This window comes from Rousettus aegyptiacus, unplaced genomic scaffold (genome assembly GCF_014176215.1).
Source record: "Rousettus aegyptiacus isolate mRouAeg1 unplaced genomic scaffold, mRouAeg1.p scaffold_m13_p_6, whole genome shotgun sequence".
NCBI classification, from domain to species: domain Eukaryota; kingdom Metazoa; phylum Chordata; class Mammalia; order Chiroptera; family Pteropodidae; genus Rousettus; species Rousettus aegyptiacus.
This window is the reverse complement of record NW_023416309.1, coordinates 75,441,852-75,466,900: the sequence shown is the minus strand read 5'-3', so window position 1 is coordinate 75,466,900 and position 25,049 is coordinate 75,441,852. Positions and strand designations below refer to the sequence as shown.

At 51.6% G+C, this 25,049-nt stretch overlaps 2 protein-coding genes across 5 annotated transcripts in view; one reads left to right on the top strand and one right to left on the bottom strand.

Annotated features, from left to right (window-relative positions):
- PITPNM3 (PITPNM family member 3) overlaps positions 1-15,314 on the top strand; it is an 89,071-nt gene extending 73,757 nt beyond the window's left edge. The window contains exons 15-20 of the mRNA XM_016138754.2: positions 1,723-1,839; positions 2,175-2,323; positions 2,592-2,741; positions 5,799-5,982; positions 9,513-9,641; positions 11,133-15,314. Of these exons, the coding sequence (XP_015994240.2) occupies positions 1,723-1,839; positions 2,175-2,323; positions 2,592-2,741; positions 5,799-5,982; positions 9,513-9,641; positions 11,133-11,435 (1,032 nt within the window). The 3' untranslated portion in view covers positions 11,436-15,314. The remainder of the gene's footprint in view (positions 1-1,722; positions 1,840-2,174; positions 2,324-2,591; positions 2,742-5,798; positions 5,983-9,512; positions 9,642-11,132) is intronic.
- Positions 15,315-15,419: 105 nt separating this feature from the next.
- PIMREG (PICALM interacting mitotic regulator) lies at positions 15,420-20,586 on the bottom strand. Of its 4 annotated transcripts, none has more exons than XM_016138756.2 (6): positions 20,468-20,586; positions 19,630-19,958; positions 17,704-17,999; positions 17,111-17,206; positions 16,448-16,497; positions 15,420-16,114 (listed from the first exon to the last, which is right to left on the bottom strand). In XM_016138756.2, exons 2-5 carry the CDS (start codon positions 19,921-19,923, stop codon positions 16,464-16,466), a joined length of 720 nt encoding a protein of 239 aa, XP_015994242.1. In that variant the 5' UTR covers positions 19,924-19,958; positions 20,468-20,586; the 3' UTR covers positions 15,420-16,114; positions 16,448-16,463. The 4 variants fall into 4 exon arrangements, with proteins under 4 accessions (XP_015994242.1, XP_036078686.1, XP_015994241.1 ...); XM_036222793.1 differs by lacking the exon at positions 20,468-20,586 and adding an exon at positions 20,336-20,461; XM_016138755.2 differs by lacking the exon at positions 16,448-16,497.
- Positions 20,587-25,049: the final 4,463 nt, after the last annotated feature.

Sequence of the window (25,049 nt, the reverse complement as noted above, 5' to 3'; positions counted from 1 at the left end):
TCTCCTCAGTAGTGTATGAGGGTTCCATTTCTCCACATCCTTGCCAATTCTTGTTATTATCTTTTTTTTTTTAATTCTAGTAATCCTAGTGGGTATGAAATGATACCTCATTGTGATTTTGATTTGCATTTCCCTGGTGACTAGTGATATTGAGCACCTATCTATGTGTCTGTTTCCATGAATCAATTCTTCCCTCTCCAGTGTTCCTGTAGGGGACCTCTGTCCCACACATAATGAAGTAACTCCAGGACAGGGTTCATGACTCATCCCTCTCTGTGTCCCCAGAGCCCAGTTCAGGGACCAGTGTAGATGAGGTGACTGTAAATGCTTGTTGAATTGAATTAAAATACCATAGGAATTTTAAGGTAGGAACCATCCTTGGGGAGTCCAAGCAGTGCTTCTTGGAGGGAACAAAGTTGAGTCATGTCATAGTGAATGGGCTGAAATGTGGGGGCAGAGAACCAGTGATGGCATATGGAGTGGAGACCCAGTGTGAACAAAGACCCGGAGGCCACCTTGGAGCCTGGCCTGAAAGGACCAGAGGGACTTGAAAGCGGATCAGCAGGAGATAAGACTGAAAAGCTTCCCCAGGCAAGGCTTTGATGCTGAGTGCAGGATTTGGACTTCATCTGGAGGGCACTGGGTGTTAACAGATTTGTTTTATAAAGATAATAGATCTGCCACAGGGTCTGTTTTAGAATAAGGAGCTTCATTAAGTAGCTATTAGCAGACTAGGTGAGAGATAACATGGGTATGGGGAGAGATACCATGTGGGCAATTCTGTAAAGGAAGAGTCACCAGACCAAGTGACTCCCATGTTGAAGCCAGGCTGGGAGTGGCGGGTGGTTGGGCCAATAGAGGCCTTTGAGCTGCGGAATGAGTTGAAACCAGAGGTGAAGAAGGGTGAGGATGTTGGGATGGTTACAGATAAAATGATGCGACGTCCAGGATGGCTTCAAAATCATCTGGGGTAGGGGTAGAGTGAGGATTCACCAAGGGAAGAAGGGCACCAGACTGGCCAGGAATTGATAAGTGGAGGAGCTGGTGTCGAGTGCAAGAGACTTCATTACACTGTTCTCTCTACTCTTGTACGTTTGATATCTTCCACTAAGATGGATAGTAAATGGCTATCAGATGTGAGCCATGATGCTGAAGGAAGAAGCAAAGGTGACTGGCAGTTTCCAGCCTAGGAAACTAGGATGACGGGTTGTGAGGACTGGTGGTTCCTCAGGATCGCAGGGGAGAATCAAGAGTAGAGAATGTGCATCTACAGCAGGGGTCCCCAAGCCCTGGGCCATGGACCAGTACTGTGGCCTGTTAGGAGGAACCAGGCTGCACAGCAGGAGGTGAGTAGCGGGCAAGTGAGCGAAGCTTCATCTCTGTTTGTAGCCGCTCCCTAGTGCTAGCTAGCATCACCATTTCAGCTCCACCTCAGATCATCAGGCACTAGATTCTCATAGGATCACTGGTCCCAGGTACCAAAAAGGTTGGGGACTGGTGATCTACAGGAACCCCAGTGCTCTTTGTAGACAGACCTAGGGTGAAGGATCTGTTTTTTTCTTATGGGTTCCAGGAGCACATGTCTCAGAAACTCTAATGGGAATTAATAGAAAGGCCTGATTCGGTGAGTCCACATCCCTCCAAATAATCCTAAGAACAATGTCATGAAAATGTAAGGTTCAGCCCAACTTACCGAGGCTGAGCTGGTTTCTGTCCTTCCAGAACGTCACTGCTAACCACCGGGCCAACGATGTGATTGCTGCCGAAGATGGCCCTCAGGTCCTTGTGGGGCGGTTCATGTATGGGCCCCTCGACATGGTGGCTCTGACAGGAGAGAAGGTATGGAGGCTGGGCTGTCCCCTCCTCAGCCAGCTGCATGTGCACTAGGTACCTTGTGGTACCACATGGCACATGGGGTGAGGGCTCTGGGAGGGCTGAGCTGGGGACATTCATCCTGTCTGGGCAGGTCAAAAAGAGTGAACAAGGAGCAAGGGAGGGATGAACCTGGGGGCATCTGAGAAGCTAATGTGGCTGCAGTGGAGAGAGAAATAGTATAGTAGGAGCCAGGAAACACAGGGCAGGAACCTCAACCCCAGAGCCTGCTGTCTTGGTAGAGAGCCGCTAAGCTAAGTCTGAAGCCTCAAGGAGTTCCCTGGCCTCCTTGCTGCCTGCAGGTGGATATCCTGGTGATGGCAGAGCCATCCTCAGGCCGCTGGGTGCACCTGGACACAGAGATCACCAATAGCAGTGGCCGAATCACATACAGCGTTCCGCGGCCCCGGCGCATGGGCGTTGGTGTCTACCCTGTGAAGATGGTTGTCAGGTGAGAACCAGAGGATATTCTCATGGTGGTTTTTCCCATTTTCATGACCATTCCAGCCAGGCCTGTCCAGAAGATGGGGTCTTAAGGGTGCTCTCTTTTGGTCCTCATGCCTGTCTGTGGGGAGATAGGAAAATGGACGAGGTTATCCCTCAGATTCTCTTTGACCTTGGCCCCAGAATGAGCTGTGACCCCAGCTGCAGGCTGACCTCTGTCCTCAGGCTTACACCTGACCCTCAGTGCACAGCTGAACATAGGTAGTACCTTTCAGGGGTGACCAGACCTGTGCGATGAGCTACCTCACAGTGCTGCCCCGCGGCATGGAGTGTGTGGTGTTCAGCATCGATGGATCCTTTGCGGCCAGCGTGTCTATCATGGGAAGTGACCCCAAGGTCCGGCCGGGGGCAGTGGATGTTGTCCGGTGAGTGCTACCTCCTTGCAAGGGACCTGTCCTTCTGGGACAGGAGCCAGAAGACCTGAGGGAGATAGATGTTACATTTCTGGTTTCCTCTAGAAATTCCACTGGCCTCTTGGCCAGGAGCTGGGAAGTCCTGGCTTTGCCTCCAGTATTAATTTCCTGAGCTTCCTTGAGAAACTCCCTGCTGCTTTCTAGTCCCTAGTTCCTCCCTCCTTCTCTCCCTGCCCTCCTTCCTCCATTTATTCTAATGCTGTCTGAACGTTCTCTGCAGTGAATCAGCCCTGGTCACTCACATTCTGATCCCAATCAGAATCAAATCAGTGTGTTCTGATGATCTCTTGCTGTGTAACAAATGGCTCTAATCTTAGGAGCTTAAAATAATAATTGATTATTCTGTCTCATGATTCCGTGGATTGACTAGGTTCTGCTGAAAGGTTCCCATGTGGGGTCTCTCTAGCGATTGTAGTCAGAAGGTGGTCTGAGCCGGGGTCATCTGAAGGCTCCACTGGGCTGGACGTTCAAGAGGGCTGACCTCTGAATGCATATGTGTTGTTCCTACACTGGGTCTCTCTTTCTGTCTTTCCACATGGCTGCTCCATGTGGCTAGCCTGGGAGGTTTCAGACTTTTTAGATTTTGTATGGGGTGGCTGGCTTGCCCTGGTTCCTAGAAACCCAGGTGGAAGCTGAAAGCCTTCTTAGGATCCAGCCTTCCATTGCGTTCTATTGTTATGAGCTAGTTGTGGGATCAGCCTAGATTCAAGGGGAAAGGACCACATCAGGGTGTGAATACTGGGACACATGGTTCACTGGGGGAGCCATCAAGATGAGCTAACACACAGTGCTCATTGAGAGATGGGAGCTAGTCTAGCTGGCTGGAGAAAGCAGAGCAGGCTTCTTGGGAGAGGCGGTGTTTGAGATAGCCCCTAGGATGGATGTATATATTTTTTCATACCACGCCATTATACAAATAATAGCAAAAGAAGAAAGGTGCAAAGAAGAAAATACAAAATTTATTTTGATAGGCCAAGAAGGAGGATGCAAGGTGACAAGGACAAGAAAGAGCAGAGCATGTGGGGAACAGATGGGACAAGTTCCGGGTAGTTAGATTGTAGAAACCAGATTAGGACAGGGCAGAAGGTGTGAACAGAAACAACAACCTTTCGGAACTATTATATTGCTGAGAGGAGTGTAAAAGGGTTTGCCAAGAGAAAAGCAAAAGAAGTACCACTTTAGTCCCTCCTGCCCTCCTTGCCTCCCTCCAGCCCTGCCTCCATCCTCCCTTTCCTAAGCCAGGCTCTGTGCTGAGCACTGATGCCGAGAGAGATCCTAGTGGGAGGAATCTCACAGACCTGTGGGGAGAACAAATCACCAGCATGAGAAATTTATCCAGGGCTCCAAGTGATCCGAACTCCAAGAATGGATCAGATTCAGGGCCCTGGGAGTTCTTGGGGTTGGGACAAAACTATCTGGCCCCATCCTAGGAGCAGTGATTGCTTTGGGGAGAGAAGACTAGCCTGGCTTAGGAGCTCTGGGAGACTGCCCATGTGCACTGGCCCTGTAGGAATTGGTCTTGGGCAGGCTCAATCTCATCTCAGGGGTCAGCCTCTCCCTTGTAAGGCTAGGTCATTTATTCCCCTTACAACATCTTCTCCAAAGCCCCTCCTGAGTCAACATCCCACAGCCAGGAAGGGGAGGCTGTGGTTCTTTCTTTCCGGGGATCCATTCAGTGCTCTCATCTCTGTCCTGTGGGCTGCTAGGGCCACTGTGGTGCTCTCTAAACCTTGCTGCTCATCAGAAACAGCTTTTTGTCATCACAGAGTACTGGACCACACCTTAAAACTAACCAGAATCTCTGAGAGCAACACCCAGGCCTGTGTGTTGTTACAAAACCTCCCTAAATCTCTTAGATCATCTTCCAGGTTTGAAACGCCTCCAATCTATAGTGGCCAGTTGGTGGCTAGTGCTACAAAAGCTCTGAAACAGGTCTCGGCTGATCTGACCCCTCACAGCCAGGATGCCATGTGAAGTCAGCTGCGAAGGCACAGAGAAGAGGCGGATTCTGTTTGGGAAGCAGGGAAGGCTTCCTGAAGGAAAGAGCCTGGAAATATGGGAGCATGGGAACATAAGAAGATGCGGCCATGATGGCTGTGTAAGGGAGGAGACCGCAACAGAAGTGCACAGGGCTTCTCTGGGGGCAGCCAAGCAGCTTTGTGTGACTGGGGGGAGGCCAGGCTCAAGGGCACAGCATGGAGGGCCTCTAGTGCAGAGAGGCCTTGTGACCTCAGGGCACTGAGGAGCCAGGAATAGGTTTAGGCAAAGGAGTAGTGAAGTTAGATTTGTGATTTACAGACATCAGCATGAAAACAGTATAGGGGTTGATAGTAACACAACTGTACAGAGCACAGTATGCCAGGCATGTTTGAAATTGATTAATTTTATCCATAGGACAACCTCTGCAGTAGTTGCTATTATTATCCCCATTCTGCAGATGGGGAAACTGAAACACTGGGGTTTAAGTAACCTGGCCGACATTGCATGGCCCAGGTTAGATTGGTGTTGCGGGGACTGGAGGCAAAAAGGCCTCCCAGAAGGCTCTTGCAGTGGGCCGGGTGAGAGACAGGGCCTGAAGTAAGGCTAAGAAATGCATTAAAGTGAGAGTGTAAAGATCCTTCCTGGTGGAATGAAAGGCTGGTTCACTGGTTGGAAGAGAGAGGGGCAGCGGAGGGAAATGAGAAGAATCAAAGGTGGCTTGTCTTTGGCTCCGGAAACTTGAGTGATGATGACAGCAGCACGGAGATGGGGACATGAACAGAGGCAGCGGGAGTGGACGTATAAGTTAGCTGTGGGCACACAGGCCTATGGGCCGTCCAGGAGAGATATCCAGGAATCACAGGGCTCAACCAGGAGTATGCATTTGGGGGTCCCCCTGGTTTTCCCTGGTGTTCCTCTGAGTAGCCCCTCTGGCTTCTCAGGAGTGCAGCAGGTAGGGAAGGCCGCTGGGCAGCACGTGGCTTGAGCAGGGCTGGGGCTGGGCTGGACCCTGCAATGCTGTCTCACCAGGCACTGGCAAGACCTGGGCTACATGATCCTCTATATCACGGGGCGGCCGGACATGCAGAAGCAGCGGGTGGTGTCATGGCTGTCCCAGCACAACTTCCCACAGGGCATGATCTTCTTCTCCGATGGGCTGGTGCATGACCCACTGCGGCAGAAAGCCATCTTCCTCCGCAACCTCGTGCAGGAGGTGAGTTTCTGGCCCTGAGGTGGGGCTTTGGCCTGGGATGGGATGAGACCTCCAGGACCGTCCTCCACACTTCTCTCCTCCTTCCTCAACCTGGTGGGGCCTCATCCACGTGCCCCGCCATCTCCCACTGTGCAAGCAGATACCAAGTTTGCAAAGCACATCCATGTGGGTCTAACTGGATCCTTTAACAGCCCTGTGAGGTAGATATTATTATTCTCAGTGAGAGATAAGAAAGGTGAGCCTCACGGACTTGTCCAAGATCTCAGAGTCAGACTTTCATCCTTTATCTCCTGACCCTAAAGCCTGCATCTTGTCTCTGCATTTGGTTATTCGTTCAACAGAACCCTAGGTGCCTATTATGTCCTAGGCCTTGGGGCCACACAGAGACAAGCAGAATATAGGACATGCTCTCCAGAGCTGGGACCTAGAGCTGGGGTTTTGTTCTCACAGTATGTTCCCAGGACCCACAGCACAGTACTCCTGGGAGGTCATTAGAAATGCAATTCTCTGGCCCCTTTTCAGACCTAGTGAATCAGTAACTCTGAAAGGGGCCCAGCAATCTGTGTTTTAACAAACTCTCCAGGGGATTCTGATGCTTACAAAGTTTCGAGGACTGCCGATCTAGAGCAGGGATTGACAAACTATGGCCCAAGGGCTAAATATGGCCCACAGCCTTTTTTTTATATGATCTGTGAGCTACAAATGGTTTTTATACTTTTAAATGATTGGCTGAAAAGTCAAAAGGAGAACAATACTTTCTGACATGTGGAAGTTATATGAAACTCAAATTTCAGTGTCCATAAATAAAGTTTTATTGAAACATAGCCAAGTTCATTTGCTATGTGTTATCTATGGCTGCTTTTGGGCTATAATGGAACAGTTGAGTTGTTGAGACAGAGTGCAAAGCCTAAAATCTATATTATCTGGTCTTTCACATAAAAAGTATGCCAATCCCTGATCTAGAGGAAGAAAAACATGTGAATGGACAATTTACTGGTGGGTAATTAGGAAAGGTCTATTGGCAAACTGAGGAAAAAGGACTGGGGAGACCAGGGAAGGCTTCTAGGAGGCGGTAACTTTTGAGCAGAGTTTTGAAGCATGATTATGAATTTGTCAGGTGGCCAAAGAATCAGCAGAATTTGTACTGAGGTACGAAAGAGCCTGGGACAATCTCAGAGCTGCAGATGTTAGGGATAGGGGGTGTGTGTAGGTCAGACCCAAGTCAAGTGGAAGCTGAGGCCCTGGAGGCCAACAGGGACCTGGGCTTGGCAGTCCTTGAAAAACCTGGAAACCAAGCAAAGACCATGAACTCTGCTGAGGGCAGTGAGGAGCCATGGAAGAGCTTAATACAGGGGAGTGGCAGTGCCTAATTCGGGTTGTAGAAAGATTTTTTTTTTTCCTGGTGGCTGTGGTAGGAGAAATGAAAGATTAGTTAAGGAGGTCAATTAAGAGGCTGTTGCCCAAACAAGAGACAGGAATCCAGGTGGTGGCCATGGATAGAGAAAAAGGCATGGGTGAATGAGGAGAGAGAATGGTCAGGACTCAGTGACGGTTGGATGGAGGGAGTGAGGAGCTCTCAGATGTCCATCTTGGGTGACCAGGAGGGACTGAGGTGCTACTAAACTTACTATGGTCTCCATGGAGGCAGAGCTTGTGTCTGTTTTGTCACCAATATATCTCTGGCATCTGGGGCAATGATGGCACACAGTAGGCACTCCATAAACCTTAGTAGAATGAATAAGTGAATGAATGAAATGAGAAAGGACACAGAGGAGGACCAGGCTGGAAGAAGATGAGCTCATTTGTGGACATGTCAGGGCTGGAATGGCCATGGGGCATAAGTCATTCCAGCCCCAGCTGAAGCAGGTCAGTGAAGCCACAGCAGGGAAGAGGCTGCACTGGGTCCCTGACAGCAGGAAGAGGAGCCAGCTGAGGAACCAGAGAGAGCAAGGTGGGGAGGAGACCAGGAGAGAGAAGTTTCCTTGTGTCAGGGAGGAGAGGGTTTCCAGAAGGAGAGTGTTTTTCTTGCAAAGATGTGTGGTTTGGTGAGAAATGTTCTCATGATGAAAACTGGACACTAATGACCTTGGTGAGGAAGGGACACCTCAGAGGGTCAAAGGGTCAGAAGCAGTGGGGCGAGGAGCCGAGAAAGTAGGTCTCGGCTCTGATGGGTGGTACGGGTGGGAGTGGACTTGCTGGATTGAAGTTGTGGGAATGAGCTGGGGCATACTGGGAGGCAGGACAGGGTGGGACAATGAGACCGCTCCTTTCTCTGAGCTAAAGGCAGTCTGGGAACAGAGCGACCAAAGAAGAGAGGGCCAGTGGACTGAGCAAGCCCTCTTTTTGATTCAACTTCCAAGACAAAGTCACCCACAGGACAGGGTAGCAGCTCAGGGAGGGAAGTAAAAATTGGGAAAAGTTTTTATCTTAGGGAGGTGGATCAGGAATACTATGTGGGGCCAGAGCTGTGTTTCACCAGCAGCTCTTAGTTGTCAGCAGATAGAATGGAAAAAGTGGGAGTGGAGAAATTCCAGGATGAGGTATGGTCAGGTGGGTGGGAGGAGGTTGAAGGGCTGTCTCCAAGGTGGAGGCCAGAGAACACGGGGAGGCCACAGGATGGCCACAGGGAGCCCAGGTGGGGTGAGGAGCATGTGAGGTGGGAGGGGTGTGCCGAAAACAAAGGTGTGGATGAGGCTGGAGAAGAGGCTGTAAAAGACCTGGGGCGGGGGTCGGGTGGGTAGGAGTGAGGTTAGCCTGGAAAAGTGGATGTTCTGAGTTCAGAGGGGATAGTTCTGGGTTCAGTCCTGGAGGTGACAGCCACTGACCTTAAAGAAGGCAAGACATGGAGAGGCTCAAGTGGTTGGTGGATCATCCATGTGGATAGGAAGTCATCCCAGTGATGATGGGACCCAGAAGTCTCTAGTGAACTTAGAGGGAGGGAGGGAGGGTGGAGAAAAGGAGATGACTTTGATGGGGGCCCGGTGAGAAGAAGCAGGATGGTGAGCATTTCAAAGGAGGAAGTGGCTTCATACCAGTGGGATTGGTGAGGATCTGGAGGTGCCACTGGCGTGAGGAGGAGCTGGGCAATCCTCTTAATCGGGATGAGGTTTCTCAGGAGGACATCAGACCAGCCAGCACCAGGGAGTGGCCAGATGGCATGCCATGGTCTGTTGTGGTGTGGATGGCACAGGATCAGAGGCCAGGCAGAACTGGCTACAGTCTTGGCCTTCAGTTTCCCTGTCCACAAAGGAGTTTTGCCCAGTTGTGATAGAACCTATTAATAGTGCCGACTGAAGAGGGTCAGCAAAGGGTGTTGTTCTAACCTTACCAGGAAAATCTTTGTATCAGGCCTGGGGTATAGGATGGGAATAGGAAGAAAAGGCCATTTCAGGGTGGCCCATGATTTGGAGTCTATCAGTGTGCAGATAAAGGGTCCTCAGATAGGGGCTCCCATGGCGGGGAACTAGGAATCTTTTGGGGAATAGTTTGACTTGGCCCCCGCTCCTACCGTGAACTGCCCTGTGTTCCAGTGCTTCATCAAAATCAGCGCTGCCTATGGCTCCACGAAGGACATCTCTGTCTACAATGTGCTGGGCCTGCCGCCCTCACAGATCTTCATTGTGGGCCGGCCCACCAAGAAGTACCAAACCCAGTGCCAGGTACGTGGTTGCTGGGCTAGGGGTGGGGACTGGTAAAGGGTAGGGAGGAGCAGGTGGTTCATTCCTTTATTTGTTCATTCCTTCATTTGCTCATTTATTCATTCACTCAACAAATACTACTGGGCCAGGCTTGTGTTGGAAGCAGGGGATAGTCCCCAGCGGAATCGGATGTCATGCCATCCAGTCTAGTGGGTGATGGAAAAATTTGCAGACAAATTGCAGTGTGTTAAGAACCATAAAGAATGATAGAGAGCACAGAGAATTGTGGGGCCTCAGCCAGCTAAGGGAGCAGCTAAGCTGGACTCAGTCCGGGTAAGGCTGGTTTTGGGGAGTTTAAAGGAACTATCCGGGAGGTTGGAGGAGCATTTGTGACAGAGATAGCAGCAAAAGCAAAGGGCAGGAGGTGACAGAGAACATGCATATCTGGGAGCTGCATGTGACTCAGCCTGGCTGAGTGTGATGTGGGAGTGAGTGGGACTGGGGGCTAGAGTGACAGTACATCACCATGCCAAGCTGGGACTCCAAGTCTTCAGACTGTGTTTGTGATTCAGAGAGATCCCTCAGGCTGCAGGTAGAAGGCAGATGGAGGAAAGTGGTGGCAGGGTGGTGGCAAGGAGGAATGAAGGCAGAGCGTCTGAGAGGCATTTCCAGGCAGGTTGGATGGGTAATTAATGGACCCAATGTGTGGGACGAAGAAAAGGGAAACCCAAGAGGAAGCAGCAAGATAGTGAGCGTCTCAGAGGAAGAGGTGGTTTCATCTGGAGGGGTAGGTAAGGATCTGGAGGTGGCCCTGGGCTATGTCGTCTTGGCGATGGGGTGCCATTATTGGAACGAGAAGCAGGTTGAAGGAGCAGATTGAAGGGAAGGTGATAATCTCTTTTTGGAGCATGCTGAGTGTGAGGTATCTGACAGAGACCAGCAGATGGAGGTTCAGAAGATGGAGGGACCTCAGAGTGAGGACTGGCAGGGCAGTGCTGATCTGAAACTCTAAATTTGCTCACAGGTCATGTGGAGATCTTTAAGTGCAGATTCTGAAGGCCTGGGGTGGGGCCTAACAAGGGTCCAGGTGCTGCTGCTGACCCAGGACCAGACTTTGAGTAGCAAGCTGAGGACACAGTGAGAGGGATGGGCAAGAAGAGCAGCTGTGGAGTCAGAAAATGTCAAAATTCCATGGGGTAGAAGGTGTATGTTGCGAGAGACTTACATTTGGGATTGTGATAAAGGTGACAAAGATGGAAGTTTCACACCCATCAAGAATCCATAAAGAACTCAAGTTAATCAGGCAAGCTCAGTTGTCCAAATCAGAATGGGGAAATTTAAATGGTAATGAGTTTCCTGTTTCCTGGAGGTTCCACGGAGAAGCTGGAGACCCCATGGTCGGGTTTTTGGGTTGAGGAAGGATAATGGTGGTGGTGGGCGGGGCGGGGGGGGGTATACAGGACAGGGGCCTGTGCCGCCCTGCCGCCATGCTAACTCCTGTCCCCTCCGCAGTTCCTGAGCGAAGGCTACGCGGCACACCTGGCGGCACTGGAGGCCAGCCACCGCTCGCGCCCCAAGAAGAACAACTCGCGCATGATCCTGCGCAAGGGCAGCTTCGGTCTGCACGCGCAGCCGGACTTCCTGCGCAAGCGCAACCACCTGCGTAGGACCATGTCGGTGCAGCAGCCAGACCCGCCCGCCAACCCCAAGCCCGAGCGCGCCCAGAGCCAGCCAGAGTCTGACAAGGACCACGAGCGCCCCCTGCCTGCGCTCAGCTGGGCACGTGGGCCCCCCAAGTTCGAGTCGGTGCCCTGAGGGCCAGGGTGTGCGTGGAGTAGGGGGGCCCTACTAGGTTGCCTGAGGGGACGGAGAGCTGCCTTCTCCCCGGCACAGGCCTTTTTCTGCTTTTTCCCTCCCGTGTCTGTCCAGCAGTGTCCGACCACAGCGGGGAGGGATCCTACCCGGCCTTGGGGGGCTCCCTGGGCTGCAAGGGGGTGAGATCCCGGGTCTCAGTGCAGCCACTGCTGCCACCCCTGTGCCTGCGACTTCAAGCCCAAGTCAGGGTTGATGTTTGTGTAATCCTGGGGGCAGGCCTGTCCGGAGTTGGAGTGTTTGACAAAGTTGACCATCTTTCTGAGTTTGTGAGGCTTCCACAGCAATGCTAGACAGGCCCTAAAGGAGAAGCCCCCAGACCAGGGATCGACAGCCGCTGGCAGGTACAGCTAATTGGCTGTCTGGTGGAGGGGGGAGTGGCATTTGTGCCTGCCTTCCCTGTGACATCCTGGGTTACCATCTTGGGCCTGGCTTCCTGTGGCCAAGTGGCCACTTTCTGGGAGAGGATGTTCCTGGAGCTCATCCTGTGTTCAGGTGTCTGTTTATGGCCCTTGGCGGGTGGGGTCTGGTGCTGATGGTGTGTCCTCCTGCAGCTGTTCATGTCCCCCCTTCTTATCCTCAGTATCTTCACTATTCTCCCGTAGCCCTGGAGGACAGTCGTTACTCTTCCCAGAGTCCTGCCTGGTGCCCTGCCCTGTGAGGCTTCTGCCTTGGCCTCTGGCCTAGCTGGGCTGGCTGAGCCCTTGAGACAGTAGCTGGCCCTCTCTGGGCCCTGCCTCGCTTAAATAGAGGGATCTCAGCTGAGATAGGTGTGAGTTTTTGACTCCTATGCTGTCCCATACTTCTGCCCTCTGAGGCTTTTCAGGTCTAAGAGCCCCTCTGAGTGCCCAGTGACCTATATCGGCCCCACAGTCGGGGAGCGGAGCTCTGGGTGGGCCCAGAGGGAGCAGCTATTTGCCCCACTACTTCAAAGGAAGCCCCTGGGGTGGGGGGAAGGGGTCCCTGCTCCATGGAGACATTCGCTTTGCACTGATGCCCAAACACAGTGTCCCAGGGAGAGAGACATCCTTCCAGAGGGCACTGATCTGGCTACTCCTCCCAAGCTCTGCCCAGACTGGCTCCAGGAAGGCACAGAGCTGAGATCCCAGAGCTCTGGGGGTTCATGTAGTTTTGGCTCAAACTGTTGTATTCTCTCCCTTTCCCCCTGCCACTCAGCTTGGTTTGGTGCCCATAACCTCCTCCTGGGTCATCCCCTGAAGTTGACAGGGTGTGGCTCTCCTGAGGCCCCTCAAAGCCCACCCCGGCCCTTGTGCTGCTGGGCCCCTGGCCTGGGCATTGGTCTCCTGCACTCTCACCCCCACTCTGTGGCCCAGGCCCACACCTGTGCGGGGCTACCTGGGCTTGCCTCTGAGCCCTGGCAGGCTGTCACTGAGGCTGGTCCAGCTCTTTCAGCCAGGGCTCTGTGTCAGGGGCTGGGCTGCCCCAGGGCCCGGACAAATGTATACACAGCAGGCACCTGTGTCAGCTCAGTGCTGCTTCTGCTCAATGTCTACCTCTTGCAGTTCCCATGTGGCCAGTGTCCTCCCCAACTGCAGCTGCTGGTGGGGGCGGCTGGCACCACCGGCAAACCAGGCGCCCTGCTAGGGCCGGCGGGGTCCAGGCCCTCAGCCCCCACCCTGCTCTCTCTACTAGAAATGTCTTCTGCCAGCTCCTGCCACATCCACCCCACCTGTCAGCTCTCTGCTCCACTTTCGGCCCTGCATCTGCATTTATGCAGCACTGAGCTGCTGGCAAGTCTGTTAGGAAGGAGCGATCACCCTCAGCTTTCTCTCTGGTCCTGCCTCCTGGTGGTTCATATCCCTCCTTTCACATGTCATCTTTCATGGCTCTTCATAAGGCACCAGCTCATGTGGCATGGCTGCCTCAACCCTAATCCTTCTTTTCCTTCCCAGAATATACCCTGAATTAAACTTGGGTAGACTTAATCTGAATCTCTACCATCTCCTTTTTGCAGAATCCACTGTTGTATTACTCTCAAATAATTATCATGAGATACTTCTCCCCAAGTTCGATTCCTCACCCTTTCTGAGAACCCCATGCTTGGAGCAGGAGAGGGAAAGCATGCCGGGACCCTGGGGAATATGGAATCTGAACAAGGTTCTGTGGTTCTGGGGGACCAAGCTGGGACATGGGACCCAGCAGGAGGGCTACCACCCCTTCCTTTCTGGAGCTGCCAGTTGGGGCTCTGATGACTCACACCTGAGATGCCGAAGGTGTACAGTGAGATATTGTGAACACACGCTCTAGGAGCTTTAGTTGGTGTGTGACTGTGTATATGTGGTTCTGTGTAGTGACCAGACTCAGATAATGAAGGTTTCAGTACTGCTTTCCTGGCAACTTTGTAACTAATATGCACTTTCTCTAATAGTGGTTTGTTCAATTTTGTCTGTCCAGTTACGTTGGAGAAAAAACAAAGAACCAAGTCATGTTGTTCTCTGGAGGGGGTGCTGCTGCCTCTTCCAGAGTAGTTCTGTGACCCAAGTCTGGCTGTTTTCTAGAGAATCCATCCAGCTTCAGGTGTGCCTGTTCCTCAGGAGCTGGAAAACAGATTTTCCTGCCTGACCAAAGCTCCGTTTCTTGCATAGCCTGTTTGTTTTTCCCAGTCTGGTGGTTGTCTTGACAGAGGGCCTGTCTGCTGCCTTCCTGTCTATTTGCCCTGTTGGGAGTTCAGGGTGCATCCACAATTGGCACCTGGGTTTTTTCTAAAGAGCTTGACTCCTCCCTTAGGCTCCACAAAATATTTTGAAAATAAAGGAGACTTTTCATGCATTTGAATGAATGGCCCTCCGCCTGGATGCTGGGCCAGAGAAAACAAACATGTTTAAACCCCAGTATTCCAGATTACTGGGAGGCAGGCTCTCTGAAAGAGGGGAGGCTGTCTCATGGCTTTTAAACTACTTTTACTACTCTGGAGTCCATACCCACACTCAGAAGTGTCCTGCTGACAAAACGTGGCACCAATTTTAAATGAAAGCTGGACCCGAGGCAGAGTCCAGAGGTGGTGTGGTTTTGCACGGACACTCTCTAACCCAGTGCAGGTGCGGCCCTACCCCGGAGGGGTGCCCTGACTGCAAAGGAGCCTTGCAGCTGACCCCGCCTTAAACAACTTTTCCACCGAATCCCGGGGGTTTGGGTGCCAAGTGCTCTGGAAACCTATTCTCTTTGGCTCAGCCAAAAGAAAAGTCACCTTCCTTTTGCTCCCTCTGGGCTTGGGGGAGCTTTCTTAAAAATCATAGTTAGGGTTAAGTCCGAGCAGCAAGACTTGGTCTGGGTCCTGCTCTCTTTGCTGAGGAACCAACAGAGTGATTGGAAGAAATATCAGTTGGATCCCACCCTCCTTGGGACAAGGAGAGGCAGGTAACACCAAGGAAGGGCAGGACAGGAGGGCGCTTGCTCCCGGGGACCCCCACCCTCAGACCCTGCTGTCATTTTCTATTTGTTTACTTGGTGGTGGCAGCCTGTCTGATCTTGTCCGTGATCTGACTGTTCCTAAGTGTGTAACTCTCAGTATTATCTGTGGTGGATGGTTCTGTGGTGAAAAAGGTTTATTATATTACTCATGGCTGCCTTGTACAAAATCCGTTAGGAAAGCAAATGTAAAATATCAGATTTCTAACAAGACAAAACAGCATTATGGAGTTAAAAGATTTTTACAACTGGTCTTGATTTTGATGTGAGCTGGTTTTTAACTCTCAAACATTGTCACTTAAATAAAAACCTTATTTGCCTTTAAAATGTGCTTTTCTCTGAACAAAGCTGAGAAAACTTTCCCATTACTTCTGTTCTCCCTGAGCTGGGGGTAGGCTGTCTTGGAGTAGGGATGAATAAGGGCAACAAAGCCTGGCTCCCAACCACGGACCTGTGGCCCCGAATGGCATGGGGGATGGCAGTGACAGAGAAGAGATGTCATATAAGAAAGAGACTTTATTATAGAGAAAGTAATGTTATGTAGGAAAGTTACACACTGGTTTCTTTCTAATGAAATGACAAAGCAGATTTCTTAAATAATTTACAAAGGGCAGAAATTGCTGTCGAGCAGAGCTGCCCCTCCCTGCACACCCACAGTGCCCTGTGCTAAGAATAAAATAGGTATCCGTGGGCCCAGGGTCTCAGAGCCCGGAAATCCCTCCTATCCCTTCTTCCAGAGCAGGGGCAGGAGCTGGTTCCCAAGAGCCTTGGCACTGGTGAGAGAGGGGGTGACTCCCTGCAGACCCTGCTTCTGGGCACATAGCTCAGCACTCTAAAGTTATCTTCTGGAGCCTGCGCTTCACATTGCAAACAAGGCAATCACAAGGCTTGGGTGTGCGGTATATTTCAAAGCCCAAAAGGGGAGTAGGATGAACAATCTCCCACCCAAGTCTCCAAAGTCACTCTCAGGCTGCAGCTGATGGTCACTGGTGGGCCCAGATGTGGCAGGAGCAGGAGAGCAGAGGCGCCAGGGCAGCCCCTACCTGGGCCCTTGTTAGTTGGGTCTTTGTTAGTTTGGTCCTTGTTAGCAGCGGCTCGGGGGCGCTGCCAAATCTTGGAGACTTCTTCCAGGAACTCATGGGGAGGCACGGATCCTGGGTGTGGGGGCATGAGGGTCAGGTATGGCTTGCTTCCTGTAAAATAGAATTCCTTTTATGCCCTTCACTGTGCGCAAGCAGGGGAAGTATGGGAACTGTAGCCTTTTCTGCAAAATGAGGAGCCGGAAGGTGTCTCTAGCTACTTCGGGCCCCAGTATGCTCAGTTTGTGATGGGGTCAGTGAGGTCAGAAGCTATGGCTCCGAGTAGGTAGGAAGACTGCACACTTCCTACCCTGCTGGGCCCATCTTTTTTGTGGGTTTTTGCAGAAAAGACTCAGTTCTTTAACATGCCTCCAAATATGCGTTTGTACTCATGCATGAGAAGGAGGAGGAGGACACTGAGAAAGATGCTCAGGAGGAGGGCATTACCTGAAGGACACTATCCTCAGTCACGGAGGAGAGAAATGGTCATGTCGCTGCTAGAGATGGGAAAGCAGGAGAGACAAATGCCATTGGGTGCTGCAGGCTCTAAGGGGCCCTCCCAGCCTAGACTAGACAAGACCAGACCTGGAAACATGGTAGGAACATGGCCCATTTGGTATATAGTCAAGGCTGGCAGGGACCCACCTAAGAGCCCATCACAGCCATGAACAAATGGCCCCAAGTTAGGGTAGCTCTAGGCCCAAGACAGAGTCCTGAGCAGATAGATCAGGAACTGCATAGCAGCCATGCAGCTTTTTCCAATTCTGTGGGCAGACAGGGCATAAAGGAGCCATGCGGAGTGTTGGAGGAAAGGGAAGTCCTTCAAGAACCTGGTACCCAGCCTGGTGAGGTTCCAGGTGATACACAAATGTGGGGGCTCAAGGCCCAGGGGCCATGTAGAGCCAGTGTCTGTCCTTAACCATCACCCAAATCTAAGTCTTTGATCCTCTCTCATATTGCAGAAGGGGAGACTGAGACTCAGAAGGGGAGGGACTGGCTAGGGTCACATTGTGGGCCAGAGCCAGACCCAGAGGCCTGCCTAAAAATATAGCATAGCTCAAGGGGGAACCTTCTGGCCATTTCTTTTTGTAGCGTGGGATGCCAACTCACCTCTCTTCTGCCACAATGGCCTCATCCAGCTCTTGAGACAGCTTCTGGAGATGCTGGATTCCTGCCCCCACAGGCTCTAGGTCACTGTCAGATTCACTGAACAGAAGGAAAAACCACAGGCACCAGTGACTAGTTGGAAACCTATAGCAGGAGCCCCTCCCAACCCAGCATGGCAACTGGGGCCAGATGGGGATGGTCGTCACCCCAGACCCTTCTTCCAAGAAGTGACTTCGAGCAGCTGGCAGAGAACAGATGGATCAAAGTTCATAAGGCCAAGGTCAAGAGCAGTTGATCTTGCAGACAGGTGAGCCCTGCTGTTTCCCACTTGAATCTCAGCCTCCAGATGACTTCAATACTGGCTTTTGGGTTCACTAGGAAGCTTGGCGGAGTGTGATACAGGCAGAGAGAGCTAAGCTCACCTCTTCCTTTCACAGATGAGGAAACTAGGGCCCTAAAGGTCTTCCCCAGGTCTCCAAATAGCAAAGGACAGAACGTGAATGTGACTCAGTTCAGGGTGCCCTGGCTCCCAAGAAGGGGCTCAGAAGCCCCTGGGGCCTGTCAGTGTTTTGGGGGAAGGACACTTTTCCACTTACCTGGGGGAGCAGAGGAGATCCATAGAGGAGTAGGGGCTCCGGAAGACAGCTTCCCTTCTGGACCGCCTCAGTGGGTGGGCACGTGGACCTATCTGAGTGGAGAGGCGGTGACGCTCCCTCTCCCAGAGGCCCAGGGTTGAGCGGGCAGGGGTGGCTCCAGAAAGGCGGGTGCTCCTCTGGCTTAGGCTGCGAGCTAGGGGGCTACTGCCCTTCTGTGCCTCTCTCTTCCTCCTCCTGGCTTTCACCTGGGTTTCCACCAGCCACTTGGTTCCACTTTGGCAGGACTCCTGGATTCTCTGAGACAGTTACACAGAAAGGTAAGCACAGACAAGCTAAGGGTGACCCATCCTAGTCTCTAAGCCATACCTCCAACCCCTCCACCTATTGGCTGTCCTACACACACAGGGAGCTTTTAGCCTCATGAGTGAGGGATGTGGGTAATGCCATGTGACATAGGTCCACTGCAGAGGATCAGCTCAGAGATCTTGGGTATGAGTGCAGTGGTTAGCAGCAGAATTCATAGAACCTCTATTTACGTAAGTCCAAACCTTCTTTTGGGACAGAGATTGACCCAGAGACTCAAGGGCAAAGCCTATCTCCCAGGATACCATGAGATAATCTGTCTCTTTGCCTCTAATCCATTCTCCACATTGGTGCACAGAGATCCTTTTAAGGGTAGTTCTGATCATGTCATTCAACTGCTCAAAACACTTCTATGACTCCCCATTGCCCACAGGAATGAGCCCTAACTTTTGGGTCTTTCACACCAGCTGGGGGACAGCTGTGAAGACTCTTCCTCAGTTAGACTGTCTTTGCCTTGGCAAACCAGATATCAGAGGTTAAAGTAAGATCAGAGATACCTTTGGTGAGTTATGCAATCTTGGGCAGGCTACTTTATCCTTGATCCCCGGGGATAAAACAATTGTAGGGTTCTTTCAGATAAGGATTAACATTTGGTTTAGAGACCTCTCTACAAAGGGTCCAGAAATAGCTTCCCTCTCCCACATCTTCAGATTCCCGAGTAGACACCAAGGAGAACCCCGCCCCTCCAACTCCAGTTCTCTCCTCTGAGGTCTATTCACTCACTCTCATGGTCTCTGTCCTTTCTAGATGAACCTCCACACATCTCTATCTCCAGGTTTAAAGACACATCCACTTGAAATGTCCATGGGCACTTCACACCCAACATATGTGACATTTTCCTGCCAACACATCTCATATGGTATCACACTCTCTCAAGTCTACATTCTGAGTAGCTCTTAAAGTTGTTCATTCCCCTGCAGGGCCATAACCCCAGGCTCCTCATGGGAGAATCTGCTTCTAATCCCTTTTCCATCAAGTAGCTAAAGAACAAATTCTAAGATGCTAATTGGATCTGATTCCCACCCAGCTGCAAATTCTTCCCATGCCTCTGGGGAGCATCCAGTGTTTAACCTTAGTATACTAGACCCCTCCCACTGCCCCACCTTTCTCCCTGTCCTCTTGCCATACCCAGACTAAGCTTCTGCCAGCTCTCTTCAGCATTTTGCTCTCTCAGGTCTGGGTCTAGACTCACACTATTTCACCTGCCTCATATGCTCCTCATTCTGCCCCTTTCCTGAGTAAATTCTGGGAAGCCTTCGTCAGCTAAGCTTGTTTTTGGTTTACTCCCACCATTAGCCACTTGCTTGCAATTTCCCTTCACAATACATCTTTACCATCTTATGTTATGAGCATCTGTTTTCTCCATGACCCTGTTTTTATTCACTCACTCAACTATTTGTTGAGAACCTACTATGTGCCAGGAACTATCTGGGGTGCTGAGGCCACAGCAATGAACAAATCAAAGTCCTTGTCTTCATGAAAGCTATATTCTTGGGGGCTCCTTAGAGTAGCAGTTGTCCAGCACCAAGGAAGCCCTCCATACCTGGACATCGTCAGCATTACCTGGGACATGGCACCCAAGGCGTTTTTGGCTGAGCGAGCTGCAGCCTGGAGGCCCTGCTGCCCTGGCTCTGGGGTTTCCAGGCGTTTCCAGGAGGAACCCGTGCCCAGGTTGAGGCTGACGGCTCTTAGGGGCAGCCTTCTTTGGAACTGTCTGCAGAGAGAGCCCAGGGTGCTGCTGGAGGTCTCCAGATGGCCAACTGCAGGCTGTAACACCTCATCCTCCTCCAGCTGTTCCTGGTCCTGGTGAGATCGCCTGTGCACGGAGGTCCTCATGCTTGGCCACCGAGAGGTCATCTGCCAGGCCAAGATTCTGTTCTGTTCACCAGACTCTGGGGAGGTCAAAAGGCAGATTAGCAAGGCATCCCACCTCATTTCCAGGTTCCACAGAGACCCTGGCTATAGGGGAAGAGATAGGATGGAAGCCCATGGGGCGGAGTGGAGGCCCTTGGCAATTCTGGGTGCGGGGAGGAGGATGCTTCTTGAAACAGAGGTCAGCAAGGCCCAGAAGAGGGCAGAGGCTGAACAAGGCTAGTTAGCATTTCCTTGCTGCAATCGTCTAAAACAGTTATCTTTCCATCTCAGCCTCCTCTCCACTGTCGCCTAGGCGGGGAGGAAGGCAGAGTCAGAAGTGGCCCTCCTACCATCTGCGGCAATTTCACAAATTTTCCAACATGCTTCCGCCCAGCCCAGACCCACTTCAGCTTACCAGACCCCTCTGATTTCCACCTTGCAAAACCGAGACGCCCCACAGGCGTGCTCGTCCTAAGTAGAACCTGCTCCCCTCGGGGCCCAGGTCCCTTCTGAACAGAAGCCGCACAACTCCTCCGTCCGCACTCACCCAACAACTCCGCCGTCCACCAGACGCAGAACACAGCTGCTCCTCGCCCCCCGCAGCCGATTTGAAACTCCGCGCGGATCCGCCTCCGGCCCTGTCCTCACAACTTATTGGCTCCGTTTTCGCGTTGCTGTGGCGCCGTGGATCCGATTGGCCCTCTGCTCTAGCGGCTGTGAATTCTGCTCTCGGATTGGTCCGGCCGTCTGCATTCATCCCTCAAGACCCCGGTGGGCTGGGCTCCCGGCGTTGCTGCTCCTTTGTATCTGCGGGTCTCGCCCTCGCTGCCGCTGCATTCGGTTCCCCCCGCGCCACCTCCCGGACACCCAGACCCAGGCTGCTGGGGCCCCTCCTCGAACTACAAAGAGTTCTGGCTGGTCTGATTGGGCGGGGCCGAGGCGGGGTCTCGGGATCCCTCCAGCCCGCTCGAAGGGTTCAATGGTTTGTCACAAAGAACTCGGGGCCTGGGTTTCCGTGGAGATTTTATTTCAGACTTCCTTCTTGGCCCTCTGCCTTCATGAGACAAGGCACTGCCCTTCAGTATTCTCCATACTTGCCACCCACAATCTGCCCCTGAGAAAACCATCCTAAAAAAAGGAACAGACCATAGTACACCTCCCGCCCTTCTTCGATTAAGCCCCTCTCCCCGGACCCCACTCCCTGACCCTCTCCTCTTTCCAGCCGAATTCCTCCCTCTCTTCCTTTAGCATCCAAAAGAGCTAAAAACAAAACAAAACAAACAAACAAACATGCTATTTAGAAAGCTCAACTCCCCGCCCCCCACCTCTCCAACCCACCTTTACAGAGCCTCAAAGCAGCCCTGGCCACTCAGCTGCCCCTCGGCGGTGGTTTCCTTGCTGCCGTCCTCATATGGTCTCCCCTCCATTCCCCCCTCTTTAGCCACTGTTGCATGTGGGCTCCTTAAAGCTCTGTCCTTAGCCTCTTCTTCATCTCTGGGTGATCTCACCCACTTTTCTGGCCTCAAATACCGCCCCCGCCTTCGGCACCTTCTCACCTGGTGGTGAGCATGATGAATGGGTAAGAAGGGTATGGCGCAATTACTATGCACCAGGTACCTGTGTTCCAAGCACTTTATGTTATGAACTCATTTGAACCTCAATGCAGCCTGGGACTAGATAAGGAGGTCAAGGTATAGAGACGCTGGGTCGGGCCACAATTTCCCTCAGTTAGTATGTAGCAGGGCCAAGGTTTCAAACTCTGCCGGTCTGGAGTCAGGGTCCCTGTGCCTTACCACCACATTACACTGTCTCTCCTCCATATGCACCCCTCCCAGACAGGTATATGCAACCATCTCTTGGATATGCAACTCTTCCTGGGTGCTGCAGGCATCTTAAATTAACAAGCCCAAAGGACATCCCCCTGGTCTTTCCCAGCCTTCCTCTTCCTTCCCTATGCCTCTTCTCTTATGTCTTTACAAATACCTACTGGTGTCTGATAGATTAAACATTATGCTAAAAATGGGTCACAAAGTATTCCTCACTCTCATGGAGCTCAAATCTGGTGTGCGGGAATGGACATTAATGTGTAAAGTAACCAACAATTAATTAATCGAAGAGAATTATGACACAAAAATGATTATTTAAAGCTGAGACCTAGAGAATAAGTTAACCAAACAAAGAATGTGTGTATCCGAATGTGTGTGTTCGTGTTTCTGTGTCTTGCACGGGGAACATCAAGGGGACTAGTACCCCGGTAAGAAACCCAGCACACAAATACATGTAACTGAAACAAATATTTCCTGAAACAATGCTTGCCTATGTGTGCGTCTTTCGATATTTTACTGTTTTTTTTAATGGCGACAGCTTACTACATTTATTTTACAATGGCTCACTGCTCTAGTTTGCCTGTTCGCTCACCTCGTTTCCCTAGTAGAGTCATTTCCCGAGTGTCAGAAGTGTTTGATCCCAAGCCTGTTTATGTCAGTAGTATTTGTTATTGTAATTAGGAAGTTTAATTCATGTCCTTTTCCAATAAAATATGAGGGGGTAAAGCAAAAATTGATATTTTTGGGAAAACTAGGTTGAAAGTGTGAGAAAGAGTCAGTGAAGGGGAAACACTTAGACACAGAGTCTCTCGAATTGGGTTGTCTTGTCACAGTTGTCTGTCAGTGCCTGTCGCAGTGCCTGGCACGTCATGGGCATCGATACACCAGCTTATATTTGTTGAGCCCTTCCCACATGCATGCTAAGTGCATTTCTTTATTCTGCCTTAATCCTCATGGCAACTCTATGAAGAAGGTACTATTTTTATTCCCATTACAAATGACAAAACAGACTCAGATGGGTGAAGTGTCTTGCCCAGGATGGAGCGGAGAGTCAGAACCGGAACTTAAACCCTGGATGTCTGACTCTAGCACCTGAATTCTTAACCTTCGATTACGTGGACTCATTAAGCATCAGGGTCGAATGAATGAATGAATGCAGGAAGAGGCCCTCCTTGCTTGGGGCTTTCCAACCCCTTCTATTAGAACTGTAACTGGCAGGCCAGGTGAAGGAAGAGCAGTTTCCATGGTAACGAAAGAAGGAGGAAGAAACATTTTCTTCTGAATGAGAAGGCTCTCTCTCTGCCTTTTGGGGAATGGTGGAGTGAGGGGGTGGGAAGAGAATGTGCTGAGCTGAGCAGGCTTCTGTTGAGGGGCGAGGGGTGCCGGGGCTCAAGCTCTTCCTTGTAAGGAGAAAAACCAGTCAGTTGTTCCAAGCTGAGGCTTTCTGAGGTCCACCTCCAGCCCTAATCTGCCCTGGGGGCTTCCTGTCCAACAGCAAAGCTTCCACTAGTTTTCTCGGCCTCACAGAACTGTCAGTCTGAGGGAAGCAGCAGACATTAAACTGTGCAAAACGCCATGAATGTGAAGTACTAGGGGGCTACCGGAAGGTATAAGGGGGATGAGGAACCCCACCCAGGCTGGGGGTCAGGGAAGGCTGCCTTTCGCATATGGTTCTTTAGCTGAGTTAGGGGGACAAAATTAGGGACAAGGTTTTCCAATAAAGGGATCTGCAAAGGCCGATAGTAGGAGGTGACAGCATTGCCAGTTTCCAGGACCTGAGAAGGCTGAGTGAGATGGAAAGGGCAGGGGCTGGGGTGGCAGAGGCAGGGGCTGCGGGAATCCTTGGCCAAGGAAGAAGCTTAGAATTTATCCCGAGGGCAGCGGGAAGCTGAATTTGGAGAGGTTAGTTCGGGGACCAAGTGGTAACTGGGGATTTGTCTGGCGGCTGTGGCCTGAGCAGTTTATCCTTCTCGGCAGCAAAACCAAAATCCCTGGCATCAGCTTCAACACCCCCTTTCCCTCACTCCCCTCTACTTCCCACCCCTGCCAATTGAGACACAACTGACCAGTTCTACCTCCTCTTGATAGCTGCAATCCCTGCATGCCTTTTGACTCTTCTACAAAGGGAAGCAATTGAAAGAGTGGGAGAATTTTAAATGTGAGACATGATTAGATCTTTTTATTCCATTGTGAATTATACCACAGACAGAAAAATACCTAAATCATAAAGCTCAGTATAGTGAATATTTATAAAGCAAACACCCATGTAACCGTCCCTGGATGAAAAAACAGAACATTGCCGGGACCCCAGAAGGAGCAACCACCCCACCCCCTACTGTGTGTGCTCCCTCCCTCCCTGGACTTTATGGAAATCACTTTTATTTTTCTTTATAGTTTTATCATCTAAGTATGCATCTTACCTCCTGCATCTGCAGACTGCATTAGTTTGCTGTGTTGACACAGAAAGGATGGAATAGAGAGGAGGACCTCTGCATTCTCCACTCCAATCCCCTGCTCCCAGGGGGGCATAAAGCGGGGCCCTTGGGGGTCTGAGCACTCAGAGAGGAGTTCTGGAGGGGCCTGATTCGCTGCCCTAGTCTGGGTTCCTGGGCCCAGACCAGTTGGCTCAAGCTGGGCCTCCTCCATGCTAATGGCTCCTCATGGGAGACTTTCAGGGGTGCTGGGTTTTGGTGTCCTGCTCGCTGCTCCAAGGAAGCCTCTCAACTTCCAGGAGTGGGAGGCAAGAGAAGTCGATTCTCCTGTTTCAGCTGAGAAAATGGAGTTAGGGATAGGAGACATCCGAGGCCACCATGTCAGGAAATAACCGGTGGGATCGGCCCTTTGAATGCTGCCCTATTTGGCTCTTAGTCCAGTGTTCTCATCTCTTCCTGTTCTAGGATCCTGTGTCCCCCTCTCTGTGACAAGTCAGTCTAGGGTCAAGAAGAGAAAGGTCCGCCGTCGTCCCCCCACCCTCCCCTGCCCGCGCCCCCTCCCCACCCCCCTCCCGCTCAGAATCATTACCCTCAGGACCCTGGGGAGCCAAGCCGTAAAAACTCGAATTGGCCACAAGGTAGCGCCAAACACCAAGTCTTCACATGATTTTTCACTTTAGCCTAGAGGATCCCTGATGCCCTGAATAAGCTTTGCCTGGATCCCAGGCAGAGGTCCAAAGTGGAGGGGAGAGCCCCGCTGCCCCTAGCCAGACCTTGGAGGGGAGGCAGGAGTGGGGCTAGGGGAGGGCTCCTTAACTTTCCCCAAACCTACCCCTTTTCTCTTATTCTGTTTCAGTGTTCTCGCTAGCCA